Source organism: Lampetra planeri, chromosome 1 (genome assembly GCF_965212315.1).
Source record: "Lampetra planeri chromosome 1, kcLamPlan1.2.h2, whole genome shotgun sequence".
Taxonomy (NCBI): Eukaryota; Metazoa; Chordata; class Hyperoartia; order Petromyzontiformes; family Petromyzontidae; genus Lampetra; species Lampetra planeri.
In genome coordinates this window covers 8104860-8121582 of record NC_136107.1, presented here as the reverse complement: position 1 = coordinate 8121582, position 16723 = coordinate 8104860, and the positions used below count along the sequence as shown (strand labels likewise).

The window sequence follows — 16723 nt, the reverse complement described above, 5'->3', positions numbered from 1 at the left end:
AGCGGTTGTTGACCGACCAGGGTAGAAATTTTTCCGGGAAACTCCTAAAACAAGTCTGTGATCTCCTAGGAACGAAAAAAATTCGAACCTCTCCTTATCACCCGCAAACGGACGGGATGGTCGAGCGTCTGCATCGCACCATCTCGTCTATGTTGTCGCAGCAAGTCTCGGACTCACAGACTGATTGGGACTTACAAATTCAAGGGGTTCTAGCGGCATACAGATTGGCTCCCCATGCTGCGACGGGATTTTCACCATTCTTTCTTATGTATGGCCGCGAACCCGACCCACCTGTTCCGGCACAGCTGCAGATCCCCGCGCCGCTGGGTAAAATTAAATTGGATGAACACGTTAAATTTAACCTTGACAAACTGACTGAGGCGCGGGATGCTGCGAGGCTAAATTCTGACAGGCGTCAAAAGGCGAACGAGCGCCTCAGGCTGGCTCGCGCGCACGTGCTGCAGTGGAAGCCGGGGGACAGGGCATGGCTGCACTGTCCCCAGGTACCGCTCGCGACCTCCTCTAAACTCGTGCGCCCGTGGCGGGGCCCCGTCGAGGTTGTCGAGGTTTTGAGGCCTCAGTGCGTTCGAATCAAATGGGGCAGGCGCCGGTGGTTTGTACACCCCTCTAGGCTAAAACCGTTTGTTGCGGTGCGAGGGCCCACTCCACACGCGCGGGGCCAAGCATGTGGGGGGTCGACCGACTCGGAGGGTCCGTCGCTGCTCTCGCCTGATGTGTTGCCGGCTGTCCCACCCACAGGTGCACCGGGAATGACGGGCTCATGCCCTACAACCCACACGGGTGATGCCGACGGTCGCGCCACTTCAATCGCGACCTCATCTCGAAAGGGACAGCCGCCACCGGATGGTCCGCCGTCCGGGGTTGCCCCGTGTGACGGGCCTGCGGCAAGGACGCGCGCTAAGATGCGCAGACTCTTATAATATACAGAAAGAAGAAATTTTTTTTTTATTTCACGTGTCATGGTTACTGTATGCTGCGTCGGTGGTGCGCTCCTGCCACATTGTGTGTGTTGTGTTGTGTGTGTGGGCGGGGTGTGTGTGTTGTGGGTGCGTTGTGTGTCGTGGGTGTGCTGTGTGTGCTGGGGGAGTTCCTGGCTAGTTGTATATACGCGCTTTTACGGATTTCGTATTTATACGGGGGGGGGTGCGTCGGACATTCCCTTCGGGGGTGTGCTTGTTCTTCTTGTTGTTCTTGTTGTTGTTGTTCAATTTGCATTTTGTTGAAAAAAATGAGGCACACACGGGGTTGAGGGGTAAATGTTCCTTTATTGGAATTGTTGCAGCCGGGACGGCTGCGAGCTGTAATGGGGGGAGTGATGTAGGGTTGTTACGGGAGGGCTGTAGGTGCATGGGATCCAACGGGGAATAAACACAGTGGGCGGAGCTCCGGGAGTACACGGGGGTGGGGTGCCCGCAGCGACGTCCGCATCAGGCAGCCTGGGGGGTTGTGATCCTGACGGGGGGTATAAAGGGGGAGGACAGAGAGAGCTCGTGGCTCAGTCTGGGAACGAAGGAGGAAGAAGGAAGATCTTCTAGTTAGAAGCCCTGGACTCCCCTCGACGCCGCCCTTGTAAGGGCTGCGGAGGATCGAGCCAGAGGCGTGGTTCCGTGAACCAGGGTCAGTACCCTGGGACTCCGGAGACCGTAGCCCGACTCACCAGTGTCGGGCCAGTTAGCCTCCCCTAGCACGTTAGTGGAGGACTTGGGAGTAGGTCAGGACTAGCTAGGGTGTATCCCCAGTTATCCGGGTGAGGGGGCCGCTACCCCCTCTAGTGCTGTCCTGTACCGACAAGCTTGAATAAACATACGTGTGCCTCAACCTGGGTGTCCAGCGTAATTACCGGTACTTCACATGTTGTTGGCAGCTAGATCTTTAAGAAATAGTATATTTTAGCATTTAAATTGCTTCGTAAAATGACTTTCATTCCTTTGTCAGTCCACTGTTGGATCATGGTGGTTTTTTGACCATAGTTCATCATGCTTATTAATGTCGGTTGGTCAAGAGGCAGGGATACAATACCAGTTCAGATATTACTCACCACTGATACTAGCCACAGCTGAAAATGAAATCTGGCAATCTGAGTTTAATCTCCGGCCACAGCACAAGTGATATCTTTACAGGTTGTACTGGTCCTGGGCCCCCATTTCCTCAACCGGCACTTACCAGCTTTGGTAACTTATGGTTGAACAACCCCGATAACCAACATTGCATCGAGATGCCTTTGTCAGTGTATTGACAAAGGTCAGTAAATTGATGATGTCACAGTTACTCTGCAAAATGTTTTTGCTGCACGTGGATAAATGGGGTCCCGTTGTAAAACAGTGTTCATGTACTTTTGAACAACATGAGCATTGATACATTGGAGACATTACAAAACAAAATTTTTTTAAGCAACTAAAAATACTGTATGTACACCTGTTTTGAATGCATATTTTTTATGATTTCTGTACGTTTGGGCTTACATTTGTGCACGTTTTCCTATTTTTATTGTGTGTGTTTATTTTCTTCTACTTTGGTGCTCTGCCTTAACAGCAGGTCCGTTTTTCCCATCTTCTTACCTCTTCTCTGTTCTCTGCCCTCTTCATTTCCACAATTGACCCTTTCCTCAAGTCGTCCAATATGTACATTTTTGGCCTTCTCATTATTTTCCCACCCATTCTTCCTTCAATAACATCCTTCATTAAACCCTTCCAATACAGTTCTTCTCATGATGCTCATCATTCTTAAAGTTTTTATTTGAAAGAATGCAATAATCTGATTGAGCAAGGTGTATTGTGGCCCTGCGTGTGCTGTAGTTACAGGCTCATTGTCCCAATCCACCCTGGAACACCTGCGCTGGCTTCTTCAGAAAGATGTCTTGGGGCAGGATGTGTTCCTCATTGGGCCTCCAGGACCTCTACGCCGCTCAATCGCTATGCAGTACATGGTATACAGATTTAATGCTATGTTTTCTGTGTTGGAATACATCAATGTAATCAATGGCTTCTTTTGAAAGTGCACACATGCATAAAGTGCATGTACATACAGGGTTACAGTAAAAAAAATTCATATATTGACATTGCGTTTATAGCCATAGAACTGAGTGGATAAAACATAACTCTGTACTTTGAAACTATTAATGCCTTTATGACCAAAGCAGATGTTATCAGAGCCTACCTATCATAGGTGTAAATAATCATGACATCCTTTCAGATACATTTTATCTTCCCTTGACAAAATTATATCCATGGGTGTTCATGCAGAAACCAATGATGACCATTGTACAACAGCATAAGATCCACCAACATTCACAACTTTCATTCTCAAGTAACCTTAACAAGTTCCTTCAAAAGTTTGTAAAACGCACTTTCCTGCAAAGACTACATTCTGGACTGGATAATTATTTCTTCCAGTCACATGAAATATTTAGAACTTGAGGTAAAAAATGACTTTCAAACTAACTGGTTTTGTAGGTTTTTTTTAAATTAATCGATTACCATTCAGATAGAAAAGGCCAGAATGGAATTCAAACCAAATATTGGATGCATCCCTTGCAATCATGACAATGTTGCTGACATTTTTGCATGTGCAGGAGCTGACAAAGCGAGAGGTGGAGTACATCGCTCTGTCGCGGGACACGACAGAAGGTGACCTGAAGCAGCGGCGCGAGATTAAGGAGGGAAGCGCACACTACCTGGACCAGGTGAACTCACCCTCTGACACCCTTGGACGAGACAAGCTTACATTGGTCACAGGGCCCAAGTCTGAGCTTACCCAATGATGACAGTTTCACTGGACGAGATGATATCACCATGGGACACCTATCACCTTGATTATTTTTTATGAATACATGGCATTGTAAATAATTGTAAATAATTGCAAATATTAACAAACATTTCTCTATACTCCCATATATTATATGTGCTTATGTAAAAAAAATACGTTTATGTTTGTCAAATTCATAATGAGTGCATGTCTCAATGCGCTATGTATGTTTACAGATGTATATGTTATTCATCATTGATGCACTTTTCACTGAAAAGTATTTTGCACATGTGTTCAGTGTGCTGTGCGAGCAGCCTTACTAGGACGGGTGCTGGTTCTGGAAGGTGTGGAGAGAGCAGAGAGGAATGTGCTTCCAGTTCTCAACAATTTATTGGAGAATCGCGAAATGCAGCTGGAGGATGGACGTTTCCTCATGTCAGCACAGCGTTATGACAAGCTTCTACAGGTATGGCCACAGTGACATGGAGTTTTCTTATAGGGTTATTATGGTCCTCCATCTTTGGATGTCAATGCCTGAAGTAATCAGAGTATTTTATTGATTTCATTTAACCTTGATATATTTCATATGATTCACTTCCCCTTTGCACACACGTTTCTTCCTGCGATATTGGAAAAGAACCACATTGCACAGAAATCATTTGGCCAAGTGGGTGTTGGGGCAGGCCACTGTATAACAGAAATCTGGCTAGGATAGAAAGTGTTGTCGAGGTGTGGTGACATCAATAATTTCGGCCATTATGAAGTCTTGATCTTATCACAATTTACAAAATCGGCATCCAACAAAGGTGCATTGTTCAGCTGAAGGTGGATCTTCACTTGACTGCAGCGTCATCCCCTCGTGCTGTTGTCACAGGAGCACTCGGCGGAGCAGCTGGCCGCATGGCGGGTTGAGCGGGTGAGCGAGGAGTTCCGTGTGGTCGCGCTCGGCCTGCCCGTGCCGCGTTACCGCGGAAACCCGCTGGACCCGCCTCTCCGCTCCCGCTTTCAGGCGCGCAACATTCCGCACCCGCCCTTCAAGGTGTCCTACAATGTTGGAGTCGTTTTAAAATGATCATGTACACTTCCCAACAGGTCTATATTGAACTAAATAAAATGGGATTTTTCTTTTTATACCATTTACGAATGTGATGTGAAAATGTTAACATGACACAAACTATTTTTTTCTCCAATCCATTTAGATAACGGTGCAAGCTTTCATCTTAAGGAATAGCCGGAAGTATCAGCAGTCATTTCACAATTTCTTTCACGAGTTTTACCACCAATACTAATCTTAAATCAGTTAAACTTTGACAGTTATATTCTCAGGACCGCTGAGGAATGAATTTCCTACACTTGTAGGATGTTTCATTGTTTGCCTTTGTTGCAATATATTAAATGGTTACTGTTGCGATTTCCACAGGCCTATTATGTTAATATGTTTGATGTACCTACGCTCAGTCTGTGCTACTTGTCCATATAGGAGCAACTGGAGATACTCTACGCAGCCGCACCAAATGCTCCTCCTGAAACGTATGTTGATTTTCTATACAGCAATTGTTTTATACACTTTATGACAGTGTTTATATAAATAGCACACATTTCCATACGTGATTGCATATATGGCTTATTATGGACGCGCCAAGGTGTAGGGGCCTATAAAACTTGACATGACCAAACCAAGGTGCCCTAGTTGGTGGTGAAACATGCATGCTACACACATGAATATTATAGGAAAAAGACAATAGGTTCTACAATTATATATACTTGTAGCATTGGACAGAAACTCTAAAAGAGGCAAAAATGCACATGCAGAATGGAACCAACTGAATGGTATTTGTATGTGTAGTGACTGTGTATGTCACTGTGTGGTGCCGGGTTAAAGAAACCACGGCGGATAATGTGTTGGCATTATGTGTAGCCCACTTACTGAGGCGTAGTACCAGCCCTAGCGGGGCTTGGGTGAGCGCTGGTTAGCGTGGAGGCACCGCGAGCAGTGTGCGGTGCGGGCTCCCGGTGAGGGAGCGAGAGGGAGCGTCAGTCTGCCAGGGTTACGTTGGGGCATGATACATGGTTGACCTGCCGACACGTTACCGGATGATATTGGAGGGGGGCCACCGGTGGACGGGGGCCGCTGGGCGGTCACGTGGTATAAAAGAGCTCTCGGGAGCCTTCGGGAAAAAGCTCGAGAGATCTAGAAGGTGGGCGGGGTGAGGGGCGGAGCCAGCCCCAGCCCAGACGGATATAACGGGGCCCCTGTGGTGAAGAAGATCCATGTCGGGTAAAGGAAGCCTCTAGCCACGCGGTCCGGGACCCAGCTTGTGGTCCGGGCCGGAATAGCGAACCGTGTCTAGTCCTGCCATAGCGTGGCTAGATGGGCATTGAACACCCAAGTGTAGGTTATGTTATGTTGAAGTTACTGGAATAAATAGTGTTGCTCCCAAGACAACGTCTGCGACTCAGTTGGACTCACTATATATGTATCACACATTGTGTAAAGGGATTATAAATAAATGTCCTTGTATCTGCTAGGAGGGTACACCATCACCATCTGGGGAGGAGACTGGGATGGGAGACAGTCTGAGTGAAAACATTGCCCCATTAAAGTGTTTAACCGTTTTACAATCTCCCCATTTTTATAATTTTTTGCTTCTGAATATTCACCATTTCTACCATGCTCGTTTCCTCCCTGCCCTTATGCTCAGTCTTCTTCATTGCATCTTTTGTCACCTGTACTGTCTTCGTCATTCACTCCTTCCCTTATTTTTACAGTATTTTTCTTTTTCTAACCCTTCATGTAAATAATTAAGTACATTTGTATATCCCCTTTCTTTATTTCCCTTTTTTCCTGGTCTTGAATGATTCTCCACTGCATACCTTCATATACCCTGTCCCCTATTATTACTGAACCTCCATTCTGCTTCCCTGACTAACCCCCTCTGCGTGCCCACCTCATCATCTTACAAGTGTTGTCTCTCTCGCTGGGTGCAGGCTGGCCCAACTGCTGGGATTTGCAACGACAATGCTGACGCCTGAGGGCGCGACACTGGGTCTGCCTGACTTCCCCATGAACAGTCTGCTGCCGCTCGCCCGCATCCTCGTACGAGCATTACACAAATCGAGTGCTTATTTACTGCAATATACATCTACAGCGCTTTTGTCATTCCGCTGCCAGATGAGGCCATCACCATGGTGTATGGATTGTGGGGTTATTTGACCATACTTCTCTATGCTCATGTCGATTGGTGGAGGCTATGGACATTGATATGGGAGCATAGGAAGTACAGTGCAACAATGTAATTGGCTACACTGTTCACCAGGTATTCCTGCAACAGCTTCGAACAACCTGATGTGCATGGTGGTAGCCCATCCATAAACTAGCCACTCTCAACTTTGTTTCGCTTCTGTGATCTGCCACGGTCCGGCGCATTCGCAGTGATTTGGTCACATGCACAGCAGAGTGATGTATGTATACAGTTTGGCCTGCCTTTTGTAGAAAAACTTTAATTTTTTGGTATAATTTGGCAGAAATCTTTTTTGTGTAATTTTCTGTTATTTTCTATAGTAATTTTCCAATGTTGCTGTTTTTTATGGTTGAGGTGTTAATTGTAATGTGCTGAATGATGACGTGTGCGGTTGAGGTGCTAATTGTAATCTGATGAATGATGGTGTGTGTGGGTGTGTGTCGTTGCAGTCAATTGTGCCAGGGTATGATGCTGGGAAGCTGCTAGAGCAAGCGTTCCCGTACTCTGCTCTCCTTGGGCCTGAAGGGAACGCAGCGTTGCAGGACACACTCAAGGTACCGACATGGCTGCCTCAACTACTGACTATGGAAACTATTCTCAACCACTACTGTTTGCATTGAAATTGTCCTCCACTTCTTGGCCATTACTGTTTAGACAATAACATTTGATACTTCACAAAATTATTTTTACAAAAAATAAGTAGCAAAATGAGGGCTAAATCAATGCTAGGAATCACCTTCATTTCATTGGTCAGCAGGGATTATTCGGTACTCGATATGTTCGTAAGATTCTGTTTTTATTATCAGTTTAAATTCGTTGAGTAGCAAGTATGGTGTTCCGGACATGACAAATATAATAGAGCAAATCACTATGAAACCCTTACCATCTTGGGTCAGACAGAGAACCAAGTACAGTTTAGCTCTTTCGGTAAAGTCACGTAGGTAGAAATAATATACAATAAAACAAAACAATTATTTTTACCTACGTGACTTTACCGAAAGAACCAAAGAGTATGGATTCCTGCAGTCACGAAAGCTTCAAATCAAATTACAGTTTAGCTATAAAATTATTTTGTTTGGGGAGTTGGCAGGAGATTAAAATTGTTATTAAAATGCAATTCCTATTGTCCCCACTTATTTTCTTGCAGAAATTTGAGCTGGTGGGTGGTACTGGAGCTGCTCAGCCACGGCGCATCGAGAACGTGAAGAGTAGTGAGGCTGTGAATGACAGTGACGCTCGCTCGGCAGTCATCACAGCTCTCTTTGGGGACAAGAGGTTCTCCTTTAAGGTGCCTGACACATGCGCGCTCATAAAAGTATGACAACGCTCTACCACATGAGCAATGATGCTACACCTCTCGCAGATTTACGGCAAGTGTATGAAGTGTGGTTGGTTTTCTGTGTATGGTTACATGTGTGTAGGTGATGACAGGCATGGAGGATTTGAAGAGACCAGTGGCATCAGGCGGGTATCACGAGACAGAGGCTCATGCTGGTCTGCTGGCAGACATGGTCCTGTCTCACACCACCTCTGACTTTTGTCTCCTTGGGGGAAAGGTACGTGCACTCTAACATCACAACACGATGTTTTCTGCAGCGTTTTTTTCCACAGCCATTTGTGTTTTACTCTGCAGTATTGCATTTGTGTAATATATGTGCATGCAAATATACTTGTGACGGATAGACAGCTGGGTTCATGACATTGTTGTCAAGGGGGCCAGGAAGGTAGTGTGATTGAAGGTCAGATCAGATGCTAGTGTCAGAATTAGCTGTTTGTGTTGATGTATTACCAGGAGCCCCATGAAAATTAAATGTTAATCTTAAGGAGACATTCTAAAAATGTACTCGCATGCTCATTTGTGATTTGCTTTGAAAAAGTTGTCAAATTAAAGTCTGTTTTAGCAGTTTTTGTAACCCTATTTGCAGCCATATCCTGCAGCTTTAAATGCGTTTTCATTAGGGGTCGCAAATTGAATGTAAACTCGGTCATAGGATTACAGTGGATTAGAATAATCATAAATGCCTGTTTTACCAGATAAACTCATTATTGGGAACATTCTAACCTGCTTTCATTAATCAATGAAACATGGCATGCTTTTGCTGTTCAGTTGTTAAACTCTTTAGGTGTTTTGCTGTGTTGACTTTGCCTTTTCTTCGTGCTTCCCCAGGGTTGTGGTAAAAGTATTCTAGCTCGAGCATTTGCTGACATGCTGGGCTATCACATGGAATCAATCATGCTTTATCAGGTGAATATGAGAGATGGTCATTTAATGTGGATTACATTTCTGTGATGATTTGTATATCTGGACAAAATTTTATATGAGGTATGTGCATATATTTGCATGTGAGTATGTGTAATGTTGGTAATCTGAGGAGGTGTTATCTCCCTGTATGGGTGGATCAGGGGTCAAAGACAAATATCCCCCGTATAGCCTTAACAGACTATTGGGGCAAGTGCTGTTAGCCAACACCTATGAAGGCCGGCACGGCACACGAGGGGGTGGGTGGCCAACACCATGCCCGGCCGCCTTTGTCTCCCCAGTGACAATGTTTACACACCACACCAGGTACTTATTTGAGGCCGAGTCGACCTAGGATAGGCCCAGTACCGGTCAGCTAATCATCACTGGTGAGCAGGAATAAAACTCGGGTCGCCGGATTCGTAGTGCAGCGTGCAAATGGCTACACTCCTGATCAGGGGTGGTCAGAGCACTGAACAAAGCAACAACGAGGGTCAGCTAGGGTTTTGAGCTGGATTACTTGAGCCAGAACCAAGCCTGAACTGAGCCGTGAATAAGAATAAGGGCTTGGGACTGAATTTTGGTAGCCACCCGTAACTAAACTACATTCTCAAGTGTAGTTAGTTGATGGTCCTGGGTTGCTTAAGAAAATGACTTTAAATGTGGTTTAACTATTCATTTGACTAAGACAATGAAAAATATTGCATCGACTGCCACGCGTGGGTATTTCTCAGTAGCACGGTGTTTGGGACAGTGCTCCAGCTCATGTGCAGGTATGAGGTGGATTATTATATCGTGAGAGATGGTGGTGGCTTGGGGAGGCCTTCGTCCATCACTGGATTGACCATGGCTGCTGACGATGATGTCAATGCATGAAGCCTGCCACAAACACCAATGACATCACTTCTGCCTAGTGGTCATTTGAAATTATGTAATATCATTGTGTCTGTGATATTTGCATGCAACATTCTTAAATGTGTACCTGCTGCAGTGTGTAAACATCACCATTGAGGAGAGGCGGGCATGTGTGATGCTACAAGCCACATGGCTAGCAGCACATGCTTAGCAGCATGGCACATGACCAAACAGTCTCTTCGTGCTATCGGAAGTGCTTTGTCTTTATTGTCGCGATGGCGCACTCTGTAGGACATGACTGCCCGGGAGTTGCTGCAGCAGAGAGTGACGCTGGTTAACGGCGACACTGCGTGGCGGCCATCCCCCGTGGTGACAGCGGCGCGTGATGGTAGCCTGCTCCTCCTCGACGGCATTCACCGTGTCAACCCTGGCACACTGGCTCTGCTGCACCGGTACTAACCACCCGGCGGGTGCTCACGCCAATCCTCTCGCATTGTGTGCGTATGGTCAAGTCTGAGTGTGGAGGCAACTTATCAGTCACAGTAGCAAATGCACTGTCCCATGTTTGGGGGGAGAAGTAATCGGAAATTGGGCTTACCGTTGTATGAAAGCTCTCTTTTAGAAGAGGTAATCCAGAATAAACATTGGATTTGTGTCGTATATTATGTTATGAATGTGGCCATCTTACAGAAGAGTCATAACTTACAAACCGATCATCCCACCTGGGGTAATAAATTAACTACAACTTTATGTGAAGGTAATAAAATAGTTGAATAATAGTACAGGAATGTGGAATTTATACATCTTGCTCAGCACAGGCAACAAGGATGAGCATTGAACCCACACTCGTTTGAATGAGAAGATGCTGATTTGTTCACACTTTGTGGTAGCAAATTGTTGACATTACAGCATGAATATACATGGTGAGAATTAAAAGCTTGTTGTAAAACCAAAACTACGTGAAATACTTTACTTTATTAGTTATTTAAAATGCGGTTACCTACTTGCAGTAATTAATATTTTACTGTTTGCTCATGTATATATCAGTAAGGTTAAATGTTAATGATCTATATGTTGCATCCTCTATAAGTTTCTGCTCATTTGGCAATGTGTTGGTGGCAGGTTGGTGCATGACCGTGAGCTCACGTTATATGATGGCTCACGTCTGATTGGTGCTGATCGTTATGAAGTCCTACAAAGAGAAGCCGGTCTTAGTTCTGAACAGCTAACAGAGAGGTACACTGCATATGCACACCTCTTATACTTAAGGCAAGTAGGCCTAATAAGTCCCATGATGCACAGGCGTCTTGTGTTGGTGGAATCGGTGTGGGGCCAGGTCCTTAATGGGTTAACACTTCAGCTTTGTGAGTGGGCACATACTTTCTTTTCAATACATCACTCTTCTGTCTCCTTTCATTGTTTATGAACATATTTCTTCTCTTTCATATCTATATTCTGAATACTCTTTCTTCTATCTTTTATGTCTTTTGTCATTACGTCTCTCGGATTATGTTATATTTATGTTATACATACATCTCTCCACGATATTTTTAAAATTAATACATTCCTACACTGACTCATATTGTCTAATTACACCTCTCACGTATCTCTTTGCTGTTTCTTTTTGTAAATATATTTCTCTCGTATTCATCTTCAAATACATCTTCTTTCTCTTGTATCTTATGGATACACCTCTCTTCCGAACACATTGCACTCTTATCTCGCATCTATCTCACAATAAAATATCTCTTCCATTCAGTTGGTTGGTAATCTGCAGTTCCATTGTCCAAGTTGTTGAAATCTTGGGGATAAGTAATGCCCCTGACATTCCATCGGTGTGTTTCATTGAGGGCTTTTCACGTTATTGTACACTTATGTATCGGTTTTAACAGGGGGGTGTTCCCAATCCACCCAGCATTCCGTGTGGTCGCTCTTGCGGAACCAGCTGCTCCAGGCCCCACTGCAGGCAACCCCCAGCAGTGGCTGGGCCCTGAGGCGCTCTCCATGTTCCTGTACCACACAGTACCGCCGCTCACTCCTGCTCAAGAGATGGACATCCTGCGTGCTATGGTAAGAGTGTGAGGTGAGCTCGTATCATTCATATTGAATGGATTGTTGTCCTCACCTGATGTTGGCACCATATTTCGTCACCTTTGCCTTCACCTGCACAGACTTATCTCTTAGCTGTGTCGGGGAGCCTCCGGTAGGTTTTTTTAATTTCCTCACGAATTTCCGGGAAGTGTTTTTCTACTTTTCGAGGCAAAAATGTAATGTGACATAATAAAAAAAAAAATGTAATGTGACACATTTTACAGCATCATAACATGTTTTAACTACACACGTTTGTACATGTTTCAATAATTTAAGCTGAAAAAGTAGAGAGTTACAATTTATTAAATAAGGTATGAAGTTTAAAAGGGTGACCTTCACTATCCGTATATATATTTGAAGTGAAATGTTGGGTTTGTTTGGGGTACTGAAGGGGATGTGACTGTATTGTGCAGGTCCCAGGCCTTCCCCAGGATGCTGCACATCAATTACTGCAGCTTGCACAGCGTCTACGCAAGGCCCGGGACCCAACTGTAAATCATACAGAAATACACACAAATACAAAGATCCCCCGTATAGCCTTAACAGACTGTTGGGGCAAGTGCTGTTAGCGAGCACCTATGAAGGCCGGAACGGTACACGAGGGGGTGGGTGGCCAGCACCACGCCCGACCGCCTTTGTCTCTCCAGTGGCGATGTTTACACACTGCACCAGTTACTCATTTCAGGCTGAGTCGACCTAGGGGAGGCCCGGGACCGGTTCAGATATTCGTCACTTGGTGTTGGCCATGAGCGGGAATCGAACCCGGTTCGCCAGGTTCATAGCGCAGCGCGCTAACCGCTACACCGCTACGCTACCGCTCCCCACACACAAATACACACAAACGCTCACACACAATTACAGTTGCCATGACTATTGAGTGTGGGTTAGCGAGACAGGTCTTTGAGTAATCACCCAGAGGTCCACAACCAAAGGAAAGATGTAAAACCAAATGAAGGTATACTGCAAGAGCAGACTTAGGTAGTTTGTGTTTATGCAACATTTGATGATTCTGGAAGAAGGAAGGTAGATATGGGGATGTGGGCTGACATCAGCATTTTTGCTTCAAACGTACAAATCAAATGTGAATTCCACCGCTTGTTCACACATACACATGCCATTTGGTTTCCGTGATTTTTAAAGCAAACGGTTCCAAGTTTCCCTATTCTGTTTACTAGTGTAAAAGATCTAACGGTACTTAAATGTGTCTTCTCACACAGATGCGGTCCTTGGCTGCGTCTCTGTCAACACGGCAGCTGTTAAGAATGTCCAGACGTCTTGCGCGCTATGAGGGCGAGGATCTGCATGCTGCAATCCACAAGGCCTGCCTCTCCCGGTAGCCCATCCGCCCATGTGTTGCAACGAAGTGCTTGTGTGTGTGTGTATATATTGTTAATGTGTGCAATATCGAAGTGGCTATTTGTAAATTTATCTCATATGAAAGGTTTACCTATTTGGTGGTATGTTTCATTATTTAAAAGAATGATAAAACCAAGTTAGCTGCAACATGTAGCTTTTAGTGTATTCAACTCTCACTAACAGTAATTTTCAAATGATTTCACAACATAGTTGATTGGTAGGTTGCGTATGATGGCATAAAGTGTGGGTACTGCCACCTTTTCAAAATATCTGGCCAGTGTGAAAGAGCAGGCCAAATAATCTCTAGAGATGTTCTCTCGAACTTCCTCGACTGCAGACCCTTCTGCCAGCAGTGGCTACACCTTTACCTGTTTACTTTTCATTAAAACATGTGCCTGTCTGCTCTTGTATGTCTGAAGGTTTCTTCCCAGCTTGGCACGTGCTGCCCTCCAAACTGCCATGCAAGATGCTGGGCTTGAGACCACTGGAAAGGATTCTGAGCAAGCAGACATTATAAGTTAGTGCCCTGGACACTATGGACATAGCATACACATTCATCTCACTCGTTTTGTGGTAGTGCACGTCCTTGGTCCAGTGACTGAGAAGCTGAGTTTGTGAATTTTGCATGGATAAGTTATTTTTTTAAAATTACAATTAGAGATGAAATGTGTGGGATGTGAGATATATGTTGGAAGCAATGCATTCAAAACATGAAATCCAATTCAAGAACATGTCACATTGATCCAATATTGCTTTCTGCCAAAGAAGGCTAGAGGTTGGATTTTTTTAATGAGCTCGCATTTAGTTGCAATCGTTGTTTCAATTCATGGAAAGTTACATTTTGAATTTAGCAAATGTTCATTCGCAAGACTTATCTGGATAGCCCATGGGGCAAAATGGTGAAATCCGTGCGTCCTGTGTTTGCATTTGCAGCTGAGGTACGGGATGGTGTCCTGCACATTGGAGATGTCACTGCCCCAGTGAGCAGCACCGCTGTTCAAACAAAGGTGCCAGACATCCTCTTCTACGACAACCTGCAGGTCAGTAATTTTAGACTGCGTATTGGCAGTCTATGATGTAGACTGTAGCAATGGTTATTAAACTGAGTGAGCGTAATGGCAGTCTATAATGCAGACTGTAGCCTGGTTCTTAACCTGAGTGAGCGCACTGGCAGTCTATAGTGTAGACTTATTCTGGTTCTTTCAGTAATAAAAAAAATAAGAATAAAAAAAACCACGATGTTTCGATCGCAACACAAGCGGTCGTCAGGAAAAGGGGGGTTAGCCTCTAAAGGCAAACTGTTTATAAAGGTTTAGAGATGGGCGTAGCTAGGGCTGAACAATTAATCGATCTCAAATCGCAATTTGAAACAATGCGATTAGCAAATCGCAAAGGCTGCGATTTTTAGTGATTTGAAAAGTCCTATTACTTTCTTATTGGAATTGTTTTATTATTATAACTTTATTTATGTAACTTAACTATTGTTCTATGTTTGATTGTTCTATTTCAATTCAAACATTTTAATATATACATGTTGGAAGAAATGCATATATTTTAAGTTCTCATCCTTGCATTAGAATATATAGAGCAGTTCGTATTTTGATGGTATTATGTGGTACCGATGCCGGTAGTAGGTCTACACCAATCAAAGCATTGCACCTCGCTCCACACACCCAACACTGCTGACGGGTGGAGGTTAACAAGGAAACAGAAATCAAGTCATGACCCAAAGTGGTTGATGACATCTTTCCAATGATTGCTGAGCTTATAACCATCCTCTCGGTTGAAATTGTGTCTGTGTCTGTATATATGGATGGCTTCATGAACGAATCTTTGTTGATAGCCAGTAGGCTTGCAAAGTGCCATCATCTCGGAGAAATCAATTTCGTGTGGGCCAGCCGCATTAAAATAATGATCAGCCACGGTAGAAGTATTGGTCCTACCGTGTTTCAAATCTGCCTCTGCAGTCACGAAAGTTTTAAGTCAAAATGTAATGATAATGTTTTGCTTGTGTAAGAATGCTTCAATTCACAGTTTGTTGAAGAAATGTATTTAGTCACATAGGCTGGTGTCTGAAGGTGAAATTGTTTCCGTGACATTTATGTTGTCTTGATTGTCATAACCTACCACAACATAGCACGTGTTTTCTGTCAAGGCATTACGAGCTGATGAAGGAAGTCTCACAAATTGACTGGTTGTATATTTACAGCACCTTCGTGTGATGGAGGATATGCTGAAGGATTTCAATCTGGGAGAACATCTGCTTCTTGTGGGGAATCAGGTAGCATCACAAAGACATTTGTGTTATTTTCTTAATTATGTTTTGTGAAAAAAATTTTCTTTATGAATTTGGCCACTAAATCTTTTTCTCAAAAGAAATGTTGTTTCAATGGTATCTTAACTAACCATGAATAGATTATACAAAAAATGGAGGATGCAGTGGTTCAGTAGTTTCACTCATTATTCGGTCTGCTCGGTCCCCTGCATTGCACCTGCTGTGTGACCTCCGATTACCACGGTTGGCTACGTACGGTGCGAAAGAAGTGCAACATATGTCCTTACGTACGACCTGTCGCTAGCACCTTCTATACTTGAACTGGCGCTAGCACCTTCTATACTTGAACTGGCGCATCCACCTTACACCACCGTTAACCTTCTAAAGTCACTCAGAGCCAACCTTATAAGCCATGCAGCCACCATTCGGTGAGCAAAACGGTTGACATTAAAGTGCATGCTGCTATTGAGAAGAGTATGTAGCTCTCATGGTTCACAGGTTTGATATTGTGGATTGCTTAACCCATCCTATTACAGTTTTGCACAACCTCAAAAACAACAACAACTCTTCCAGAAATGGCTTGTTGATGCTGATTTGTGTACATCTGTGTAGGGTGTGGGGAAGAACAAGGTTGTCGACCGATTTCTACAACTGCTGAACCGTCCTCGCGAATACCTGCAGCTGCACAGGTATCCAAAACTTTACTTTGACATCCATTCTTTAATTTCTCCTGAGTTTGGCTCGAATCTGACGCACCTTTCCTCAATTCAGCTGACTAAATTGAAAATTAATGCCAATCCTCAAATTACTGCAAGGTATGATTATTGGCATCAGTGGTTTTGCTGATTTACTTAACCAGTAAGTTCATTGATACATGGAGAATCCAGAATTAAATTGATG

General features: G+C 44.3%; 1 protein-coding gene across 6 annotated transcripts in view; it reads left to right on the top strand.

Moving 5' to 3' along the window:
- The window catches only part of VWA8 (von Willebrand factor A domain containing 8), a 63340-nt gene that overhangs the window by 8036 nt on the left and 38581 nt on the right, over nucleotides 1-16723 (top strand). For 5 of the 6 annotated variants that reach the window (XR_013588987.1, XM_078619949.1, XM_078620035.1 and 2 more), the window contains exons 3-21: nucleotides 2817-2947; nucleotides 3593-3703; nucleotides 4064-4231; nucleotides 4640-4804; nucleotides 5246-5295; nucleotides 6754-6862; nucleotides 7457-7561; nucleotides 8155-8295; nucleotides 8429-8563; nucleotides 9175-9252; nucleotides 10393-10553; nucleotides 11224-11337; nucleotides 11994-12171; nucleotides 12606-12683; nucleotides 13410-13525; nucleotides 13968-14065; nucleotides 14482-14588; nucleotides 15758-15829; nucleotides 16436-16512. Coding sequence is in view for 5 of the 6 variants with exons in the window: in XM_078619949.1 (XP_078476075.1) it covers nucleotides 2817-2947; nucleotides 3593-3703; nucleotides 4064-4231; nucleotides 4640-4804; nucleotides 5246-5295; nucleotides 6754-6862; nucleotides 7457-7561; nucleotides 8155-8295; nucleotides 8429-8563; nucleotides 9175-9252; nucleotides 10393-10553; nucleotides 11224-11337; nucleotides 11994-12171; nucleotides 12606-12683; nucleotides 13410-13525; nucleotides 13968-14065; nucleotides 14482-14588; nucleotides 15758-15829; nucleotides 16436-16512 (2194 nt within the window). In the remaining variant the exon portion in view is untranslated. Of the gene's footprint in view, nucleotides 1-2788; nucleotides 2948-3592; nucleotides 3704-4063; nucleotides 4232-4639; nucleotides 4805-5245; nucleotides 5296-6753; nucleotides 6863-7456; nucleotides 7562-8154; nucleotides 8296-8428; nucleotides 8564-9174; nucleotides 9253-10392; nucleotides 10554-11223; nucleotides 11338-11993; nucleotides 12172-12605; nucleotides 12684-13409; nucleotides 13526-13967; nucleotides 14066-14481; nucleotides 14589-15757; nucleotides 15830-16435; nucleotides 16513-16723 lie in introns of all 6 variants that reach the window. The other variant, XM_078619989.1, reaches the window with a different exon arrangement.